This window comes from Hypanus sabinus, chromosome 16, assembly GCF_030144855.1.
Source record: "Hypanus sabinus isolate sHypSab1 chromosome 16, sHypSab1.hap1, whole genome shotgun sequence".
Classification (NCBI taxonomy): domain Eukaryota; kingdom Metazoa; phylum Chordata; class Chondrichthyes; order Myliobatiformes; family Dasyatidae; genus Hypanus; species Hypanus sabinus.
Window position 1 is genome coordinate 8,051,581 of NC_082721.1, and position 20,266 is coordinate 8,071,846.

At 44.9% G+C, this 20,266-nt stretch overlaps 1 protein-coding gene across 6 annotated transcripts in view; it reads right to left on the reverse strand.

The window, feature by feature from the left end:
* Positions 1 to 2,986: 2,986 nt before the first annotated feature.
* LOC132405975 (phospholipid-transporting ATPase IC-like) overlaps positions 2,987 to 20,266 on the reverse strand; it is a 175,376-nt gene continuing 158,096 nt past the window's right edge. For 4 of the 6 annotated variants that reach the window (XM_059991060.1, XM_059991061.1, XM_059991059.1 and 1 more), the window contains 5 exons: positions 19,224 to 19,307; positions 12,556 to 12,801; positions 9,477 to 9,615; positions 6,911 to 7,041; positions 2,988 to 4,009 (listed from right to left, as the gene is read on the reverse strand). In XM_059991060.1, coding sequence (XP_059847043.1) covers positions 3,791 to 4,009; positions 6,911 to 7,041; positions 9,477 to 9,615; positions 12,556 to 12,801; positions 19,224 to 19,307 — 819 coding nt within the window. In that variant the 3' untranslated portion in view covers positions 2,988 to 3,790. Of the gene's footprint in view, positions 4,010 to 6,910; positions 7,042 to 9,476; positions 9,616 to 12,555; positions 12,802 to 19,223; positions 19,308 to 20,266 lie in introns of all 6 variants that reach the window. The other 2 variants (XM_059991062.1, XM_059991064.1) reach the window with 1 other exon arrangement.

Consider the following 20,266-nt stretch of genomic DNA (forward strand, 5'->3'; position numbering starts at 1 on the left):
TGTGGAAGTCCAGAGCAACACACACAATATGCTGGAGGAATTCAGCAGGTCAGGCAGCATCTACGGAAGTAAGCAAATTGTGCCATGATCAGGCTAGGGTTAAGTCGCGCAGCTTGAAAGGCCAGAAGGCCTGCATCTCAGTAAATAAATAAATTAGTCAACGTTTATGGGCCAAGGCCCTTCTTTGGGATTGAAGAGGGGGAAGTTGCCAGAGGGGAAGGAGGATTGCTAGAAGGTGATAGGTGACGCCAGGTGGGTGGGGAAGGTCAAGGGCTGGAGAACAAGGAATCTGACAGGAGAGGAGAGTGGACCACAGGAGAAAGGGAAGGAGGAGGGGTAACAGGGGGAGGTGATAAGCAGGTGAGGAAAAGAGGTAAGAGGCTGGAGAGGGGAATAGAAGAGGGAAGGGGTGGGGGAAAGAATTACCAGAAGGAGAAATCGATTCATTTTTCTACAAATATTGCAGAAGAATAATGTAGATATGGGGAGTGCTTGAACTTAAGGCACAGATGGCTCCAAACCCCAGCAATCCATTCTTCACTCCAATTTGTTTTAATGTCCCCTATTGCCTGTGTTCTTGTTTGGATTTCTTTTGCCTGGAGATTGTAATGTGGTCTATTGATGTTATTGTCTCACTGGGGAGATAAATCCTAAATCACAGCACCAGGAGCTGCCACTACAGAAAACAGAGATAGCAACAAATTAATATGAGGACTGATTTAAATTTTAAATAGGGCTCCAGGCTCCATTGTGCTTTACGATCTTGTCTCCCAGGAGGAAAACGCTTGTGCATTCCTTATGCAGCATCAAAAGACAGAATGTTAGCTCGCTCCCCGAGGGAAAGAACTCAGTTGGCAGGAACCGAAGGTACATTTATAATCTCATTAATTTATTTATCAGAACTTTTGGAAAACTGGCCTGGAAAATGTAAGGAGGTTAGAGAGGGTGCAGAGTAGATTTACCAGGATGCTGCCTGGCCTAGAGAGCATGTCTTTTGAGGATCGGCCGAGCGAGTTCGGGCGTTTCTCTCTGGAGCAAAGGGGGATGAGAGATGACTTGATAGAGGTGTACAAGACGATGAAAAGCAAAGATCCAGTGGGTAGCCAGAGACGTTTTCTCAGGACAGAAATGGCTAATACAAGGGGCATATATTTAATGTGATTGGAGTAAAGCAGGGGTTCCCAACCTGGGGTCCATGGTTTAGCCAAGCAGAAACCCAGTTCCAGATTCCGCAGATATCCTCTGATTCCACGCGTTACTACCACGTGGTGAGCGCCCTTGACCAGGAGACAGCCTCCCAGGTTGCGGATTTCATACAGTCGCCCCCGGAAGAAGGCAAATATGAAGCATTCAAAGCGCTGCTCATTGGGACCTTTGGCCTCTCACGGCGTGAGCAGGGTGCCCGCCTTCTTCACCTGGACGGTTTGGGAGACAGACTGCTGTCAGCATTGATGAACAAGATGCTGTCCCTGGCCGAGGGACACAAGCCCTGCCTCATGTTCGAGCAAGCGTTCCTGGAGCAGCTGCCCGAGGACATACATCTGCTGCTGGCCAACGCAGATTTCAGAGACCCCCGGAAGGTGGTGGCCCGGGCAGACGTGCTGTGGAAAGCCAAGAGGGAGAGCGTGGTGTCCGTCGGTCAGATTGCCAGGCCACGCGCCCAACAGCAGACCAGACCAGGCCTGGCAGGGGGGCGCACACAACACAGAGGCAGGAATGAGGAGGCCAGTGAACGGTGGTGTTTCTACCACCAGCGGTGGGGCACAAAAGCCCGCCGTGGTCGCTCGCCCTGCAAGGGCCAGGGTCAGGTGCTGCTAATGACTATGGCGGCTGGCCACCAGGATAGCATCTGGGACAAACAGTCGGGACGCCGCTTCTTGGTCGACACTGGAGCGGAGATCAGCGTCTTGCCCCCGACGGGGTACGACACCCGCAACAGGAAGCCAAGACCCACCCTGAGGGCCGCAAACGGCAGCACAATACGGACCTACGGCACCCGCACAGTGCAGCTGCAGTTCGGCGCCAGCCGGTTCACGTGGGACTTCACACTGGCCGCGGTGGCCCAACCACTCCTGGGGGCGGACTTCTTGCGAGCTCACAGCCTACTGGTCGACTTGCAAGGGAAAAGACTGGTACATGCCGAGACTTCCCAGACATTCGTCCAAATAGATGAACGCAAAGTCCAGGTCGCGTCCCACCACGTCCATTAGCCGCTGGAACGTCTGTGCGGCATTCTTCAGGCCGAACGGGGTGATGAGTGCTGTTTTGGGGATGTCTTCAGGGTGCACCGGGATTTGATGGTATCCCCGGATGAGGTCTACTTTGGAAAAGATTCTTGCCCCGTGCAGGTTTGCTGCAAAGTCCAGTATGTGTGGCACGGGGTAGCGGTCTGGACTGGTAGCCTCTTTCAGACTGCGTTGAAGTGCCATATCAGATGGGTTATAAAACTGGAATCCCTCTTCAACACATGAACTCATTCTCAGCACATGAGACAGTCGAGTTTAGAATATACACCCACCCCGAGAGTTGTCAGTGCAATTGGGCGAGGTTTATGCCAGGCTCCTGTTGGTAAAATGCAGATCAGCTCCACTCCTACAGCTCACCGAGGGACTAACGCCTCATGGTCTTTAAGTGCAAAGTGTTGGCTTGTAAAAGCCAAAGACTGAACAACTCTCGATGACCCCTTTCTCTACAGAGCAAACAAGAAGACGAACGAATCAAAGAAAATCTTTCTGGATTGATGCAATTTAGTGCAAGTCGATGGAAATAGCAGATCAATGGCTAGGCTTGGACTAGATCGGATGAAGGGACTGCTTCTAAGCTGTAGTGTTCTATGAGTCTAATTTAAACAATGATTGACACTGTGGTGCAAATTGCAGAGCCACTGCCTCACAACTCCTTAAACCTGGTTCAATCCTGACATCTAGGACTGTTCATGTGGAGTCCACACATTATGCTCAGGCTCTTCTCACATCCTAAAATCAATGGACTCATCTGACCACCGCAAAGAGGAGCCGCCGGAGGTGGTGCAGTGTGGCGCCCTTGCTTCAGTGCTGCCCCCAGTGTCGATTGGTGGAATGACAGGCTGGATTGAGGTAGCTGCGCACTGCTGGGAATCTGTACAATCAATTTGCAGGACACGTCACTTAGGGTCTTTTGTTGTGTGACTATGTTTCTTGCTTGCTATTTTGAACGTGCTTCATATGTTTTGCACCTTGGCCCCAAAGGAACACTGTTTTATTCAGCTATATCGAAGTATGCTCGAGTAATTATTAAACTTGATTTGATTATATTTTATTCGATTGTTCTTTTCTTTTAAACGAGATACAGTCTGGCAGAGACCCTTCTGGTGTACTGAGCCCATGCCACCCATTTACACCCATGTGACCAGTGGGAGGAAACCCACAGGGTCATGGGGAGAACCTACAAGCTCCTTACAGACAGCAGTTAGAATTGAACCGGGCTCACTGGCATTGTAATAGTGTTATGCTAGCCACTTCACTACCATGCCATTCTTGGTATAGGTGGGCGGGAGGGGATGGAAAGAACGAGGATTAGTGAAAATTAGTGAAAGATTAATGTAAATGGAAGTTTGCTGGTCAGAACCAACTCAAGGGGCTGAAGGGTCAGTTTCTGTGATGTAGGGCTCCATGACAAAGCCATTGGGAGCAAAGGCACTGTTACATTCAAGTGTTTCTGGTCAAAAATTGTCTTGTAAATCTCAGATCCTCTATGTCCCATGAAATGGTATCAGAACTACTTTCAGCCTCTCTGTAGAATGATAGAATCTTCAGAATCTCTCCTCCAACACATTGTCTTCTCCGTTGGGCACAGGTTGAGCACAGCTTGCTTCCAAATTCACTTGCTTCTTCTGCAAGCTTGTTCCAGAGGTAATGAGGTCACCATAACCCTTGTTCTGTGAAAAAGCATACGCTGACCGACGACTTGATGAATATCTCTGGAAATTTGTGACTTTATTGTTTTCCATTTGTTCTTTTTCATAAGTTGCCTGGAAGTAATCAGAAAGGGAGAGAGAGGATTGTAAGAATTATCATTTTCTCTTGTATCTACACCACAAGTATTAACCTCAAGACCATTGAATATACAGTACTGTGCAAAGACTTAGGCACATATACATAAGTAGGATGCCTAAGACTTGCACACAGTACTTAGTAATTTTATGTATTGCACTGTCCTGCTGCAAAAATAAAACAAATATCATGACATATGTGAGTGGTGATAAACCTGTTACTGAAATGGGTCTCTACTGTTGACTGAGAGTGGGAAGGGGGCAGGGAGAGGGGAATTATGGTTGGGAAAAGGGGAAGGGAGAGAGGAGGGAGCAGGTAGCACCAGAGGACATTCTGTAATGATCAATAAACCAAATGTTAGGAGTCAAATGACTCTGTCTGGTGTCTCTGCACCCGCACCACCCCCTGCCTGTGGCACTCCACCCTCGCCATTCCCAACATCCTTTGCTCCCATCATATTTACAAACTCACTCTTTGCTTCACATTGACAAATACAATACTATGTAAAACTCTTAGGCACCCTAGCTATATACTTGTATCTAAGACACTTGCACAGTACTGTAAGTTCATTAAAATCATTCCCTTAATTTATAAAAGTTTGATTTGAGCTTTTGCTATGTCAATATTGACACTTTGAGCTGTGTATCTTCAATTAATGAAGCTATTTTATGGATAGGACTGTGCTGTACAAAATCTGCACAACATATTTCACCAAGCATTTTTGATTTATAATATTTTCCAGGAATGTACCCTACTTGTAAATCAAGAAATATAATTCAATTAAAACAAAAGATGTAATTTTACTTGTGCAATAGCCTTGGACTCCTGGGGGGGGGGGGGGCGGGGAGGAGGAGGGTGTGTGTGTGTGTGTATAAAGACTTTAGTACTGTACTGTAGGAGCAGAGTTAAGCCAATCAGCCCATCGAATCAGCTTTACCATTCTTTAATGGCTAATTTATTTTTGCTTTCAAACACATAACCGTAACCTTCTCCCCGTAACCTTTACTAATCAAAAACCTATCAACTTCCAGTGAAGGCTAGTCTTTATGCTTTACAATTGTTCATGCACACACAGAATCCTGGGAGTATTGCTGACGTGTTACCTGTACAATATGGTAGTTAAGACTCGAAGAGTGACTTATAACTTCACTACTTGAACAAAAGTACATAATCAACAAAATATCAAGTTTACAAGTAAATTATGAAATAAGTTTCAACCCTCACCAGGCATTTACTTATGATGTCTATTCTCAAGTCCACTGGAATGAACTGCCATTCATACACCCTCTCTGACACTCAGCTCTGAACTGGAGATTATTTGCTGGTGCTGTGAAGTGTTACATTAAAGCACTACCATGCTGCGCTCTCCAGCACATCAGTCAAACTCCCTACGGCCTAGTATTGGTTAAGCTTGCGTGGAAATCGGAGATGGACTTAGCTCCAAGCCAGGAGGTCATCTCCATTTTGGCTTTGCACTGTATACGGACATGTACAGAACAGTAAGAGCAGAGGTAGGAAGTAGCCGCTTTCCGCGTTTAGTAAAATTGTGGCTTGTTGGAACCTCAGCTACACTTTCCTGAGTATCTGCATTATCCCTTCCTCCTCCTTGTCTATACCTCTCCCTCCTGCCTTTTACACCACTGGCATTTAGGGCAGCAATGAAGCTCCTCCATCTCTGGTGGTGATCAGTGCTTCCTTCATCACGTCAGTAGCTTCCTCTCAGTTTTCACTACTGTCAGCCATGCAAGTCCCAGGTGGAAACTTGTGAATACTGGCATACGCAAATGTGGAAGAATTCTTCATTGCCGTTTCTGTAACAGTGATGTTTGGCCAGTCGGGGTTGTTAGCTCTGAGCTGAACCCACGGACCTGGAGGACCGGTGGACCACTTTTAGTCTGGTCTCTACCCTTTGACCTGTTTGGCATGGGTGACCCTAACACGAGGCAAAGCACAAAGCCCTGACTCCGGCCTGCATAGCTCTCTGGGTCACTCGGGCATGCAAGGATCCAAACCCAAATACGAGGTTGTGGTCCTCTGGGGGGGGTTAATATATATCTACTTCTGCATTAAAAGCATTCAATGGCTTGCCTTCCACTACCTGTTGAGGAAGAGAGTTCCAATACTCAACCTTCTGAGAAAAATTACGTCTCCAATTTAATTGGGCACCACTTATTTTTAAGAAGTGACCACTATGTCAATATTCTTTCACAAGAGCAAACATCCAGTCCACTTCCGAACAGCTAAGGCCCAATTCTGCATCAATGCTACTTACAAAATCATAAAACCCTCCGGCGTTATCAGTGAGGCTGCAGAGATGGGTGTGGGTACTCAAGATCAACCCCAAGACTTGCACCTCCCTCTCATGTCTCTTCTCCTTCCCTTTCTCCAATGATCCACTCTCCTCTCCTATCAAATTTCTTCTTCTTCAGCCCTTTATCTCTTCCATCTATCTCCCAGCTTCTCACTTCATCCTCCCCTTTCCCCACCCACCCACCTTTCCCCTCACCTGATCTCACCTATCAGCTGCCAACTTGTGCTCATTCCCCTCTTCCCCCAGGTTCTTATTCTGGCTTCTTCCCCATTCCTTTCCCATTCTGAAAAAGGGTTGTGGCCTGAAACATCAACTCCCCCCAGTTGCTGCCTGACCTGCTGAGTTCCTCCAGGATTTTGTGTGCGTTACTTAGCAAGGCTGGTTATATTCTCCAGAATGTAAAAGTGAATGCGCAAAAGTGGAATTTACAGTTGTAATTCGTCTCCCTTCCTTTCCAGTCCTGAAGAAGGGTCTAGGCCAAAACATTGACTCTTCATTACTTTAACTTATTTCAATAAACTTTAAAAAATACTTGACCGATAGAACAGTTCAAAGCACCAGCACTTACACGTCCAGCAGCTTTGGAACCAAAGACTCGTAGAAGATATCGGGTTGTAGTAGAAGGGATAATATTGATAGTGACGGCTAATAGGATGGTGAGCCAAAACAACGGCTGTTTGAAAGCATTCAGAGCTGCTCCTGCAACAAGAAAAGCAAAAACAATTTAGAACCACAATCACCCTCGCTGATTTTCTCTTCACATTCTGCAGCAAAATGTCAAAGAATGTAATTGCAACCACTTAGAGCACAATACAGGTCCTTCAGCCCGTGATGTTGTGCTGATTATTTAGCCTACTCTAAAATCAACCTAACCCTTCCTTCCCACATAGTCCTCCATCGTTCTATCATCCACGTGCATATACAAGAGTTTCTTAAATCTCCCTAATGCAGAGTGGACGTGGAGAAGATGTTCTAATAGTGGGGGAGTCTAGGACCAGAGGGCACAGCCTCAGAATAAAAGGACATCCTTTTAGAAAAGAAATGAAAAGGAATTTCTTTACCCAGCGGGTAGTGAGTTTGTGGAATTCATTGCCATAGATGGCTGTGGAGGCCAAGATGGAGGTGGGCAGGTTCTGGATTTGCCAGGACATGAAAGGTTATGAGAAGGCAGGAGAATGGGGTTAAGAGGGATAATAAATCAGCCATGATCGGGTGGCAGAGCAGACTCAATGGACTGAATGGCCTAAATCTGCTTCAATGTCTTATGTCCTTATGACAGCGTGAGGAAAAGTTCTATACACAAGTGGTTGACATCCATTATGCACTGCTTGAAAAGATGGCAAAAGGAGGGCCAACTGAGGGCTTCAAAAGGGAACTGTGCCAGTACTTGAATAGAAACAATAATTGCAGGGCTATCAGGAAAGAGAATTTGGGGAGAAGCAAAACTTTGCCCCTGCAGAGGGCTGTCAAGGAATCGAAAGAAAAGCCTCTCCTGGTTTCACCATTTTGCATTTCCATGACTCTGTTGAGTCTAATAATAATAATATTAATAATAAACTATTCATAGAGCATTTTTCATACAGACGATGTAGTTCAAGGTGCTTTACAATGGGATAAAGTGCAAACATGAAAATAAGAGACAGAAAGATGTTATTTAAAAGCAAGGTTAAATAAATAGGTTTTGAGCTGGTGTTTAAAAGTGTCAACTGAATGTGCACCTCTTATAGTTTTACATTCAGGAGTGCAGTTCAAAAAAGCTGACCTGCTAATTATCTTTTGAGGGAAATTGCTTGAATTTCAGAGGCCGGCTGAAGAAGACGTGAGAGCTCGAGCAGGATTACAAAACAAAAATGATTTGTGAGGTACTTCAGTCCCAGAACACTGAGAGCTTTAAAAACAAGAGCTGTAGGATTTGGGACCTTACATTGTGGTTGTGTAAGTTATTTCTTTAATTACATATTTATTGAAATACTGCTTGAAATCGGCCCTTCTGGCCCTTCGAAATGTGCCACCCAAAAACCCCCAATTTAACCCTAGCCTAATCATGGGACAATTTACAATGATTAATTAACCTACCACCAACTGGAACGTCTTTGGACTGTGTGAGGAAACTGGAGCACCTGGAGGAAACTGAGGAGGTCACAGGGAGAATGTACAGACTCCTTATGGGCAGGGGCGGGAATTGAACCTGGTTCACTGGCACTGAAAAGCATTGTGCTTACCACTACAGAGCCACCCTTGTCGGAGAGAGCACACTTGGAATACCACGTACTGTTTTGGTCTCCCTATTAGAGAAGCTGTGGTTAAACTGGAAAGAGTGCAGAGAAGATTTACAAAGAAGTCTTGACTTATAGAGAGAGGTTGGCCAGATTTATTCCTTAGAACGGAGGACTATGAGGGAGTAGCCTTAAAGAAAGTTTAAAACTATGAGAGGCATAAATAAGGTGGATTGTAACAAGACTTTCTTCCAGGATAGAGGAGTCCAAACTCGGGGATATAAGTTTACGGTGGGAAGGGAAAGATATAAAGAAGCAATTTTTCCATGCAGGGGCTGGTGATTATATGGAATGAGCTGCCACAGTAAATGGGTAAGACAGGTACAATTGTATCAGTTAAGATACTTGGAGCCATGGAGCATGAAGGAATTTTGCAGGAAATTGGAACTTGTTGGGTAGGGATGAATTTGCTGGGCTGAAAGGCCTGTATCTGTGCTGCATTGCTCCATGACTCTGTAAATGCTCTGTAAACTCACATACCAAAGCAAGAGCCAATATATAACATATAATTAAATATATAAAATTAAATGACAAAAATTAAGTATAGCAATTAAATACATGTTTTAAACTAAATATGTTTTTAAAGTTAACAATAGCATACAAGTTCTTCCCACACCTCAATTGGCTCATCGGGCGGCAATCTTGCCATTTCTTTCGTGGTTGTCTGCTTTATAAAGCCATGTTGCTAGATCGACACTCAACCCAGCAGGGGTGGAACTTTTGCAAGGAGCTGGCTGGATTTGAACCTGGGCCCTCTTGCCCAAAGTCTGGGTGTGGATGCCACTACACCATTAGCACAGACAAGAGCAAATAATGCTATAAATTCTACAGGTAAAAAGGGTCTAATTCATGACTTACCATTGAATTGGAACATTTCTGGATTCAGCCGAGTCAGGAAAGGGCTCTGAGTTAAAAAGGTGATGCCAAAATAGAGGCAAACACTGATGACAACAGACAACACCGAGGGAACAGTCCAGTAGGAAAACTCCAACATTACCTGTTTAGAGAGCATGTCATTAACTAGAAGCCTTCCAAGTACAAAATTCCGCAATGGACGGTCCCAAGCCTGGCTGCAGAAAGGGGAGGGTTGGGCATGGGGCTAGAAACCCTATCCGGCAAAACCTCAGAGCCACAGAAATGCTAACAGAAATTCCGCAGACCTCAGCCCAGGGAGAGGATGGACACACTATGATGGGCTTTGAACAGAGGACTTTGGTGTGCTATTGTTGGTGGCCGATGGCCCACTACTGATAGGCATTTAACTAACTAAACCTCTAAATATGAACATTTAGTTATTAAAGAAGGTGACACCCTTAATCAACACAGATTGTAGAATTGGATACGAATTCAGGTTTATTACGTCTTCCAGTTTCCAGTTCTAGTCCTGGGGGCTCTTTCTCGTTACTACTTTTGGGCGATTGTTGAATCGGGCGGCCTGCAGAGGAGGAACGCTGAGCGGAACTGTACTGAAATAAGCCTTTTGATTTTGTGTTTTATATTCTGTGTTTTCCCTCTTTTTTGTTGCCGTTTGCATGTTTTTTTTTTGCGCGTGACACAGAGGTGTGTTAACATTTGATGTTTGATGTTTTTTGACTGATTTGGTTCTATAGTTCTTCTATATATCGTGTCTGCAGGAAAGTGGAATTTCAGGGTTGGATACTGCAGGGAAGTGGAATTTCAGGGTTGGATACTGCAGGGAAGTGGAATTTCAGGGTTGGATACTGCAGGGAAGTGGAATTTCAGGGTTGGATTTTGCAGGGAAGTGGAATTTCAGGATTGGATACTGCAAAGAAGATGAATTTCTGCATTGCTTACTATATACATGCTTTGACAATAAATGTACCTTTAATCTTGAATTTTTGAATCTTTGTATTCCAAATACCTTCATACAAGGACACATTCACTTACAAACGTAGATAAATACAACATGAAAATACATTAAACTCCAGCAAATACCATTTGAAACATTGGAATCTATGGCACGGATGATACCTGCACAACATCATGGGCCTCATCGTCTGTCCAGTGCCGTTCTATGGCACTGTCAAAGTGGGGAGAAGGAAGAAAAGGCGTCTCGTAATCATTTAGAAGTTCAAGAAATAAGTCTACCAATGAATTAAAGGGCTACAGTTAAACAGTATAAATGTCATCTGTGAGCCTACAGGATTGCCACAGGGTGACAACTGCAATTTCCATAAGACAGCCGAGCAGAATTAGACCATTGGACCCATTCGGTTATGGCTGATTATTTATCCATCTCAACCCCACTCTCCTGTCAATGACCTTTGAGTGTTATGGACTATCAAAGTCACTTGTTGCATGTAAGCATGGGAATTTTTTTTTTAATTTGTAAAAATTTTACAATTGTAACTGTAATTTTACCATGCATTGTAAATTCCTCCTTTTCCGTGGACTGGAATAGCACCAAAATCTCGTTTTCGTGAGCAATGATAATAAAGTTCTATTCTATTCTCTGGCTAAGGAAATTCCTCCTCATCTCTGTTCTAAAGGGATGTTCTTGTATTCTAAGGATGTGCCCTCTGGTCCTGGACCCCCCCACTATGGGAAACATCCTCTCAACATCCATTCTATCTAGGCCTTTCAATATTCGATAGATTTCAGTGAATCCCCCCCCCCCCCCAATATCATTCTTCTAAAAAATAAATTTCTCTCCATAAAACCCAGTGCCGGTGATTGTGAGTTTTTCCCCTTGGTCTGTAGAGTGGGGGTACCGATTGCAGGAGACTGTCAGAGCTGTAAGTCTTAGGAATTCTCCGTGATCGAGATCAAGGCTGAGATCAATTGACTCTGGGGATCCAATTTCCTAGGGAATGAAGGAATATTGGGAGCGGCTCACAAAATGGAGCTGTATTGAGCAACACACACAAGATGCTGGAGGAACTCAGCCGGTCAGGCAGCATATAGGAGATGAATAAACAGCCCACATTTCGGGCCAAAACCCTTCATCAGGACTGGAAAGAAAGTGAGAAGCTGCCAAAATATGACGATGATGGGGAGGGAAATGTGCACAAAGCTGTAAGGTGACAGTGGAGCCAGGTGGGTGGTGAGTGGGAATGAAGTAAGAAGCTGGAAGGTGATAAGTGGAAATGGTATGAGGCTAAAGAAGCAAGAATGTGATAGAAGAGGGCAATGGACCGTGGGAGAAAAGGAAGGAGGAGGGGCACCAGGGAGAAGTAGTAGGCGGGTGAGGAGAAAAGAAGGGGTAATAGGGGGCCAGAGTGGGTAATTGAAGAAGAGGAAGGAGGAAATTACCAGAAGTTGGAGAGATTGATGTTCATACCATCAGGACGGAATATTAAGTGTTACTTCCCCAACTTGAGAGTGGCCTCATCACTGTAGCAAAGGAAGCCACTGACCAACATTTCAGAATGTGAATGGGGACTGGAATTAAAATGGTTGGTAACTGGGAAATCCTGCTTTTTTTGTGGATAGAGTGAAGGCATTAGACAAAGGAGTCTCCCAATCTATGTCGGCTCTCACCAATGTAGATGAGGTCACAATGGGAGCACTGGGTACAATAGACAACTCCAGCAGATTTGCAGGTGAAGTGCTGCCTCATCTGGAAGGACTGTCTGGGGCTCTGATTGAAGATGAGGGAGGAGGTGAATGGGCTGGTGTTGCAGGGATAATTGCCAGAAGAGAGATTAGCGGGGGAGGTGAACAGACAAGGGTGTCACAGAGGGAGCAGTCCATGCAGAAATCAGAGAGTGGGACTGGTGGGAGGTAAAGCTGTGTTTGGTGGTAGGATCACAGCTGGTGATCAGCTGTGATGATGTGATCAGTGGAGCAGGAATGAAGAGCGATGTGAGCTATGGTTCCGATTTCATTTGTACTCTGTCACCAGATAGCATGGTCTCAGAAACCCTTTGTTTCTGCTTATTAATCGCTGCAGTGAAACCTTTAATCATGGGCTTACCTCAACATTGACAGTCAGCACCACAGCAGTACCGACTGTCATGGACAAAAACTGGTAATCTGACAAAGATATGCCATCTTGGCCAACATTCTCCAAGAATGCTCCATACGGAATGAAGAACAAAACCAGTGAGCTTAGAAGTCCGTGAAGTAGAGTAAATGAGAAGATCTTGTAGTTGAACAGCTCGTTCTGCTGTCCGATTTTGTAGCACTTAGGTGACTTGATACTCAGAGTGTCACTGATGTCCTACAATCCCAAAAACACAGACAGAATTAGAAGCAGAGCAACACACGAAAAATGCTGAAGGAACTCAACATCCACGGGGAGGAATAAACAGTCGACGTTTCGAGCCGAGATCCTTCAGCAGGACTGGAAAGGAAGGGGAAGCAGCCAGAATGAGAAGGTGGGGGGAGGGGAAGGACGATGAACTAGAAGACGATAGGTGAAGTAGGAGCGTGGGGGAAGGGGGAATGAAGTAAGAAGCTGTGAGGTGATAGGTGGAAAAGGTAAAGGACTGAAGAAGAAAGAATCTGATAAGAGGAGAGTGGACCATGGGGAAAAGTGGAAGGAGGAGAAGCACCAGCAGGAGGTATTTGTTAGGTAAAGAGAAGAAAAGAGGCAAGAGGGGGATCGGGGGAAAGAGGGAAGGTGAAAGGGGATGGGGATGGGGAGAGAGAGAAATGGGGAAGAGGAGGGTGAGGGGTAAGAGGGAGGGAAGGGGAAAAGAAAGGAGAGGGGAGAGATGGAAGGGGGAGGTAAGAGAGGGAAGGGAAGAGAGAAAAGGGGAGTGGAGAGAGGAAGGTGGGGAAGGGAAGGGGAGGGGAGGAGGGAAGGGGAAAGGGGAGGGGGAGGGTGTTAAGTTTACCATAAGTTTGAGAAATTGATGTTCATGCTCCCCAGACGAAATATGAGGTGTTGCTCCACCAACGTAAGAGTGGCCTCATTGAGGCAGTAGAGGAGACCATGGACTGACATGTCGGAATGGGAGTGAGAATTGGAACCACGATGGCTGGCCAGCAGGAAATCCTGCTTTTTGTGGATGGAGCAAAGGAGTGGACTGAAGAATTAGGACCAGGTAAAGCTTAACAGTACAACTAGTGTCATAATCCAAAACAATGGATATACCTCAAGCTTATAAAGGAAGATGGATACTATTGTCTCTATTGTGCTTGGAGTTACCATGTGAACAATAGCAGCCTTATTATGCTATTGAAATTAATGTTATTAATATGCCATATACAGTAAAAAGCTTGTGTTCATACAGATCAAATTATTACACAGTGCATTGAGATAGAATATGGCATTGGTATTAGAATTAGTTTAATATTGTCGCATGACCAAGATACTCTGATCGGCTTGTCTTGCCTATGTTCATGCCGATCAGAGATGATTGTGTGTGTCTTTGATATGTCACCATTCTAACCGTCTGGTATGTGGTCAAAAAAAAAACTACACAGGATCAAAATAAGCTGCAGAAAGTTTAAACTCCGTCAGCTCCATCATGGGCACTGGCCTCTCCAGCATCCAGGGTATCTTCAAGGAGCAAAGCCTCAAAAAGGCCACATCCACAATTAAGGATCCCCAACACCCAGGACATGCCCTCTTCTCATTGCTACCATCAGGAGGGAGGTACAGAAGCCTGAAGGCACACACTCAGTGATTCAGGAACAGTTTCTTCCCCTCTGCCATCAGGAGGGTGGTACAGGAGTCTGAAGACACACACTCATCGATTCAGGAACAGTTTCTTCCCCTCTGCCATCAGGGAGGAGGTACAGGAGCCTGAAGACACACACTCAGTGATTCAGGAACAGCTTCCACCCCTCTGCCATCAGGGAGGAGGTACAGGAGCCTGAAGACATACACTCAACGATTCAGGAACAGCTTCTTCCCCTCTGCCATCAGGGAGGAGGTACAGGAGCCTGAAGACACACACTCAACGATTCAGGAACAGCTTCCACCCCTCTGCCATCAGATTTCTAAATGAACTCATGAACACTACTTACGACTTTTTCCCTTTTTGCACTCATTATTTAAATTTGTGTGTGTGTGTGTGTGTGTGTGTGTGTGTGTGTGTTTGTGTGTGTGTGTGTTTGTGTGTGTGTGTGAGTGAGTGTGTGTGTGAGTGAGTGTGTGTGTGAGTGAGTGTGTGTGTGAGTGAGTGAGTGTGTGAGTGAGTGTGTGTGTGAGTGAGTGTGTGTGTGAGAGTGTGAGTGTGTGAGTGTGAGTGTGTGTGTGTGTATATATATATATATATATATATATAAATAAACACACTTTTCATAGTAATTTATAGATATTATTATATATTGCAATGTACCGCTCCCTCTAAACAACCGATTTCACAACATATGTCAGAGATTTAAAACCTGATTCTGATTCAGATCATCACACAGTGCATTGAGCCAGAATAAGGCAAAGCAATACCAATGCAGAACGAAGCGTAAAAACTATGGAAAGAATGCAGTATTGATAAAATGTTAGATGGTAACGAGGTAGTTTGTGAGGCCGGGAGTTCATCTTATTGCACAAGAGGTCCACTCCAGAGTCTGATAGCAGTGGGATTGAAGCTGTCCCTGATCCTGGTGGGACGTGCTTTCAGGGTTTTGTATCTCCTGTCTGATGGGAGAGGGAGGAAGCGAGAAAGGTCAGGGTGGGTGGGATCTTTGATTGTGCTAGCTGCTTTACTGAAGCTGTGAGAAGTACAGACAGAGGTCATGGATGGATGGAAGTGATGTGATATTATTGAATTATGCAAAATGATCACAGATTTTAGACTTTCATAATCAAGTCCTTTGCATGTGCAATGACTTGGATTGTGTTGGCAATTAGTGGAAGTTAAAAGAGGATAACAATAATAACTTATTTATAGATCACTTTTCATACAGATGGTGTAGTTCAAAGTGCCTTACAATGGGATAAAGTGCAAATATGAAATAAAACAAAAAATACAAATAAACATGAAAATAAAAGCAAAAAGTTGTTAGTTAATTTTGCATACAAAATTATGAGCAGTATAGATAAGGTAAATGCAAGCAGGCTTTTTCCACTGAGGTTGGGTGGGACTACAAGAGTTAAGGGTGAAAGGTGAAAGTTTTAAGGGGAACTTGAGGGGAAGCTTCTGCACTCAGTTGTTCGTGAGAGTGTGGAATGCGCTACCAGCCTAAGTGATGCATGCGAGCTCAATTTCAACATTTAAGCAAATTTTGGATAGGTACGTAAGTGGTAGGGGTATGGAGGGCTATGGTCCTAGTGCAGGTTAACAGGATTGGGCAATTGATATAGTTTTGGTGCAGACTAGATGGGCTGACAGCCTGTTTCTGTGCTGTACTTTCCTATGACTCTAAAAGCGTGGTTAAATAATTGGTTTTGAGGTGGCATTTAAAAGTGTCAAGTGAGTCTGCATCCCCTTAGCTTTGGGGATTGAATTCCACAGATTAAGAGTGTAGTTCAAAAGAAGCTGACCTGCCAATTATCTCTTGAGGGAGATGATTTAAATTTAAGGGATGCACTTTATTTGCTCGTGGCCTCAGACACCATCCAACAAAGTATTCAGAAGATGTGTTAACAAAACTGGTAAAGGATGGCTTCAGGCAGTAACTGTGAAGAAAGAAATGGAGCCTGCCATACCATGTAGTATTAACCCTCTCCACTGCCTGACACGCTAAGTGCCTCTGACAAATTCCATTCTCATTTCAGAGTTCCAGCTTCTGCAGTTTCTTTGGAAAGCTAGTCAGGGGAATTTACAGGAGTCGCTGACGCGATGGGGTGACACAGTTAGCGCAATGCTTTACACTACCAGCTGTAATTTTGGAGTTCAATTCCCGCTCCTGTCCACAGGGGTTTCTACATTAACAGCGTGGGTTTCCTCCCGGTGATATGGTTTCCTCCCACATTCCAAAGACATAGGGTTTAGGGTTAGTGAACTGCAGACATGCTGTGCTGACACTGGAAGCTTGGCGACATTTGCAGGCTGCCCCCAGCACATCCTTGGAGTGGGTAGGTCGCTGACGCAAAATGACACATTTCTATACGAACATAAGGCCATTCAGCCCATCGAGTCCTCTCTGCCATTTCATCATGGCTGATCCAATTTTACTCTCAACGCCAATCTCTGTATGTTTCAGTGTTTCACGCACATGTGACAAATAAAGGTAAATGTATCCTTAAAAGTGTGGAATATATGTCAAAGCCTGCCCAACTCTACTCCTTATTGAAGTCAATGTCGAGTATAATTGCTCGGGGTCAAACAATTAGGTATTCAGATTCAGACAGCTTCCTGCCGAATAAAACAGGTGAAAATCAACTTCTTTTTAGTTCAACCTCATGAAAAGTTAACTGTCGAGACTGCCAACATATCCATCCAAAACAATGATGCTTTATTCCCAATCCAAGTGGCATATGGTTTTGCAGGTTTCATTAATTACGCCTATTCCATAAGGGCATTAACCAGTGCAACACTGCCATCTCCTGGTGAGAAGGTTAGAATTAGGAATCAGATTTTTCTGTTAAATAAAGGTTTATGAGGATTCTTCATTCTTTATTTAATATCTTCAGTATTGTCCCAGCAATTCTCTTTCATTAACTGATCATTCATTCCTTATGTGCCGTGTCATATCAAGTGGGTGATCAAATTCTTGACCAAGATTGTTCTTGGCAAATTTTTCTACAGAAGTGGATTACCATTGCTGCCTTCTGGGCAGTGTCTTTACAAGACAGGGAACCCCAGCCATTATCAATACTCTTCAGAGATTGTCTGTCTGGCAACAATGGTCGCATAACCAGGACTTGCGACATGCACCAGCTGCTCCTATGGCTTCACGTGACCCTGATCTGTGGGGGTGGGGGGTGGGGGCTAGGTAGGTGCTACACTTTCAGGCTGTGTTGGAGCACCTGGCACCTCCTTTGGGACAGACGTATCTCCAACCCACAACCTAACCCAACTTACCACATTTTCTAAAAGCTTGTAATACGTTTTGTGTCATAGTCATACAGCATGGCTACAGGCCATTCGGTCCATCGAATCCATGCTGACCAGGTGTCCACCAAGCTAGTCCCATCTTCCTGCACGCTGTCCTCTAAGCCCAGCCCCTGTACATACCTATCCAAATGCATCTTGAATGATACTATTGTACCTGCCTCAAGCACTTCCTCTAACAGCTCATTCACCACTCTCTGTGACAACGTTGCCCCCCACCCAGGCCCCTTTTAGATCTTTCCCCTCTCACCCCAATTCCGTATGTGATAGAGTGAACTTGGCATGTGTACACACACACACACACACTTGTCATTCTGCTGTCGTTGCAGTGAGAATACACACTTCAATGTCTTCACTGATTTATTCTCATAATGGACCTGAAATCACGATGATGAGGTTGAGTCGGCTTTTCGATGTCTTTATACACGGTGGAATATTCCATTGCTTTAGTAATGGGGATGCTTAAATGTGCATATGTTGCTTTGTACGCTGCTTTTTAGGTAGATACTTCTGCTTATTTCATAACAGAACTGTAATTACATTGTGGGGTACATCAGATTCTAATTCATATGTAGTTTTAAGTTAACTTTCTGAGTAATTAAAGATGGTATGTCCTAGTGATGAGTAAACGGTGATGATCGTTCTCAGTATGAGAGAGAGATTGAGGCTGTGGGAGCGAGGTCAGGGCTGTGGGAGCAAGTTCGGGGCCGTGCGAGAGAGATCGGGGCCGTGCGAGAGAGATCGGGGCCGTGCGAGAGAGATCGGGGCCGTGCGAGAGAGATCGGGGCCGTGCGAGAGAGATCGGGGCCGTGCGAGAGAGATCGGGGCCGTGCGAGAGAGATCGGGGCCGTGCGAGAGAGATCGGGGCCATGCAAGAGAGATCGGGGCCATGCAAGAGAGATCGGGGCCATGCAAGAGAGATCGGGGCCATGCAAGAGAGATCGGGGTTGAGCGAGAGATAGGGGCTGAGAGGAGTTCACACTAGACAAGAATAAGTAAAGAGCTATTTCTGTGTTTACTTGTAGATACCTTTTTGTAAATATTAGGATTTTTCTTTTCACTATTTTCACTAATTTTTGTAAGTTTGATTTCTGATGCATCTAATAAACACCCTTACACTGAAGTGCTAAGCAACTCCACCCAGTTTTTTCCTTGGCCATAACCCACATATCTCCTCGTGTGGGTTTCCCTCACCCTGGGGAAAAGCCTGCTACCATCCACCTTATCTATGTCTCATAATTGTAAACATCTCTGCCAGGTCACTCTTCATTCTCCTATGGTCTAGGGAGTAAAGACTTGGCCTGGCCATCCTCTTACTAAATCTCAGGCCTTCCAGTTCAAGCAATATCCTGTAAACTCTTTCCTGCTCAGCCAAGTCCCCTGAACCCTCTCCAAAGCCTCCACATCCTTCCTGTGATGGGGCAACCAGAACTGAAGTGGTTCGCAAGGAGGCTGCCTGGATTAGTAGGCATCAAAGCCGAGTTCTTTTATGACAACAAATTACACTTTAACGTCCTCTAATCCAGGTGGCATCCTGGTACACCGCTTTTGTAACTTCTTTGAGGTCCCTATGTTCTTCTTTGTAATGGGGCGAGCAGAAGTAAGCGTGATACTCCAGACGGGGTCTGAGGATGCTGGAGAATGCCTTGTGGTGAGCGAGAGAGAGGGTATCGCAGCATGAATGAGATCTTACCTTGTCCATAACCCCCAGCACAAGCACAGGCAGCCAGCTGTAAGCCACTTTGTAGAAGGAGATGCACCATTGTTCAAAAACGGACTTTAGATAAAAGAATAATTAGAAATACTAAGATTATAGCATGTAGACTAAAGAACAATAACAAAAAAAGAATTAAAGTACATGGTTATTTGCAGATTTAGACTGATTAGTAAGCTGTAGAATGGAGTATATAAGAACTTGTAATTAGGAGCAGGAGTCGACCATCAGTCTTTTGAGCTGCTCCATCATTCATCGAGAATATTCATGGAAGTGCTAAACTACATATTTACCGTTAATCACTGAACATCCTGTGTTCACTCACAGATAACAGAAGGTAAAATATAAGCAGGGCAAATCTGATGGAAACTGGCCTATCTGTTTATTATCCAAATGCTGATGTGTACACCAGATTTGTGAGAAGTTCAGAATTTCCAATGTCACATGTTCTCGCAGCTGTCTAGTGCTGCCTGGTCCACTAAGGATCATCTGAGGGGCTGCCTGTGGTCACTGGCGAAGGAGACGCTGGATTCCGTGCTGGGTTGAAGGCTGGCTTCTCCTATTGGTGCTGCTCTCCTGTGCTCGCTCAGTGGAAGACAAGTGTTCGTCTGTGGTTGCACCATGTGAGATGACAAACTGCTACAGCTTCTTCTTGCAGTAACACGACTCCCAAGCATCATCAATCTCCAGGCTGTGACATCTCAGGGACTTGAGCTGTATTATTATTATTTTTATTATATTTTTGTTACTGTATGTTTTTCTGCTAACACAATTATACTTGCTATATGTGTGTGATTGCTGGCACCGTGTATTGAACCTTGGCCCCAGAAGAACTCAGTTTCACTTGGCTGTATTCATGTGTACGGTTGAATGACAATTAAACTTGTTAAGCATTCCTGTAACTTTCTATTTTTATTTCAGGTTTGCACAGCATCATCCCAAAACCTTGACAATCCCCCCATTTCCCCTCAGATGCTGCTGCACCCTCTGAGTTCCTTCAGCGGATTGTGTAGATCCCAGCG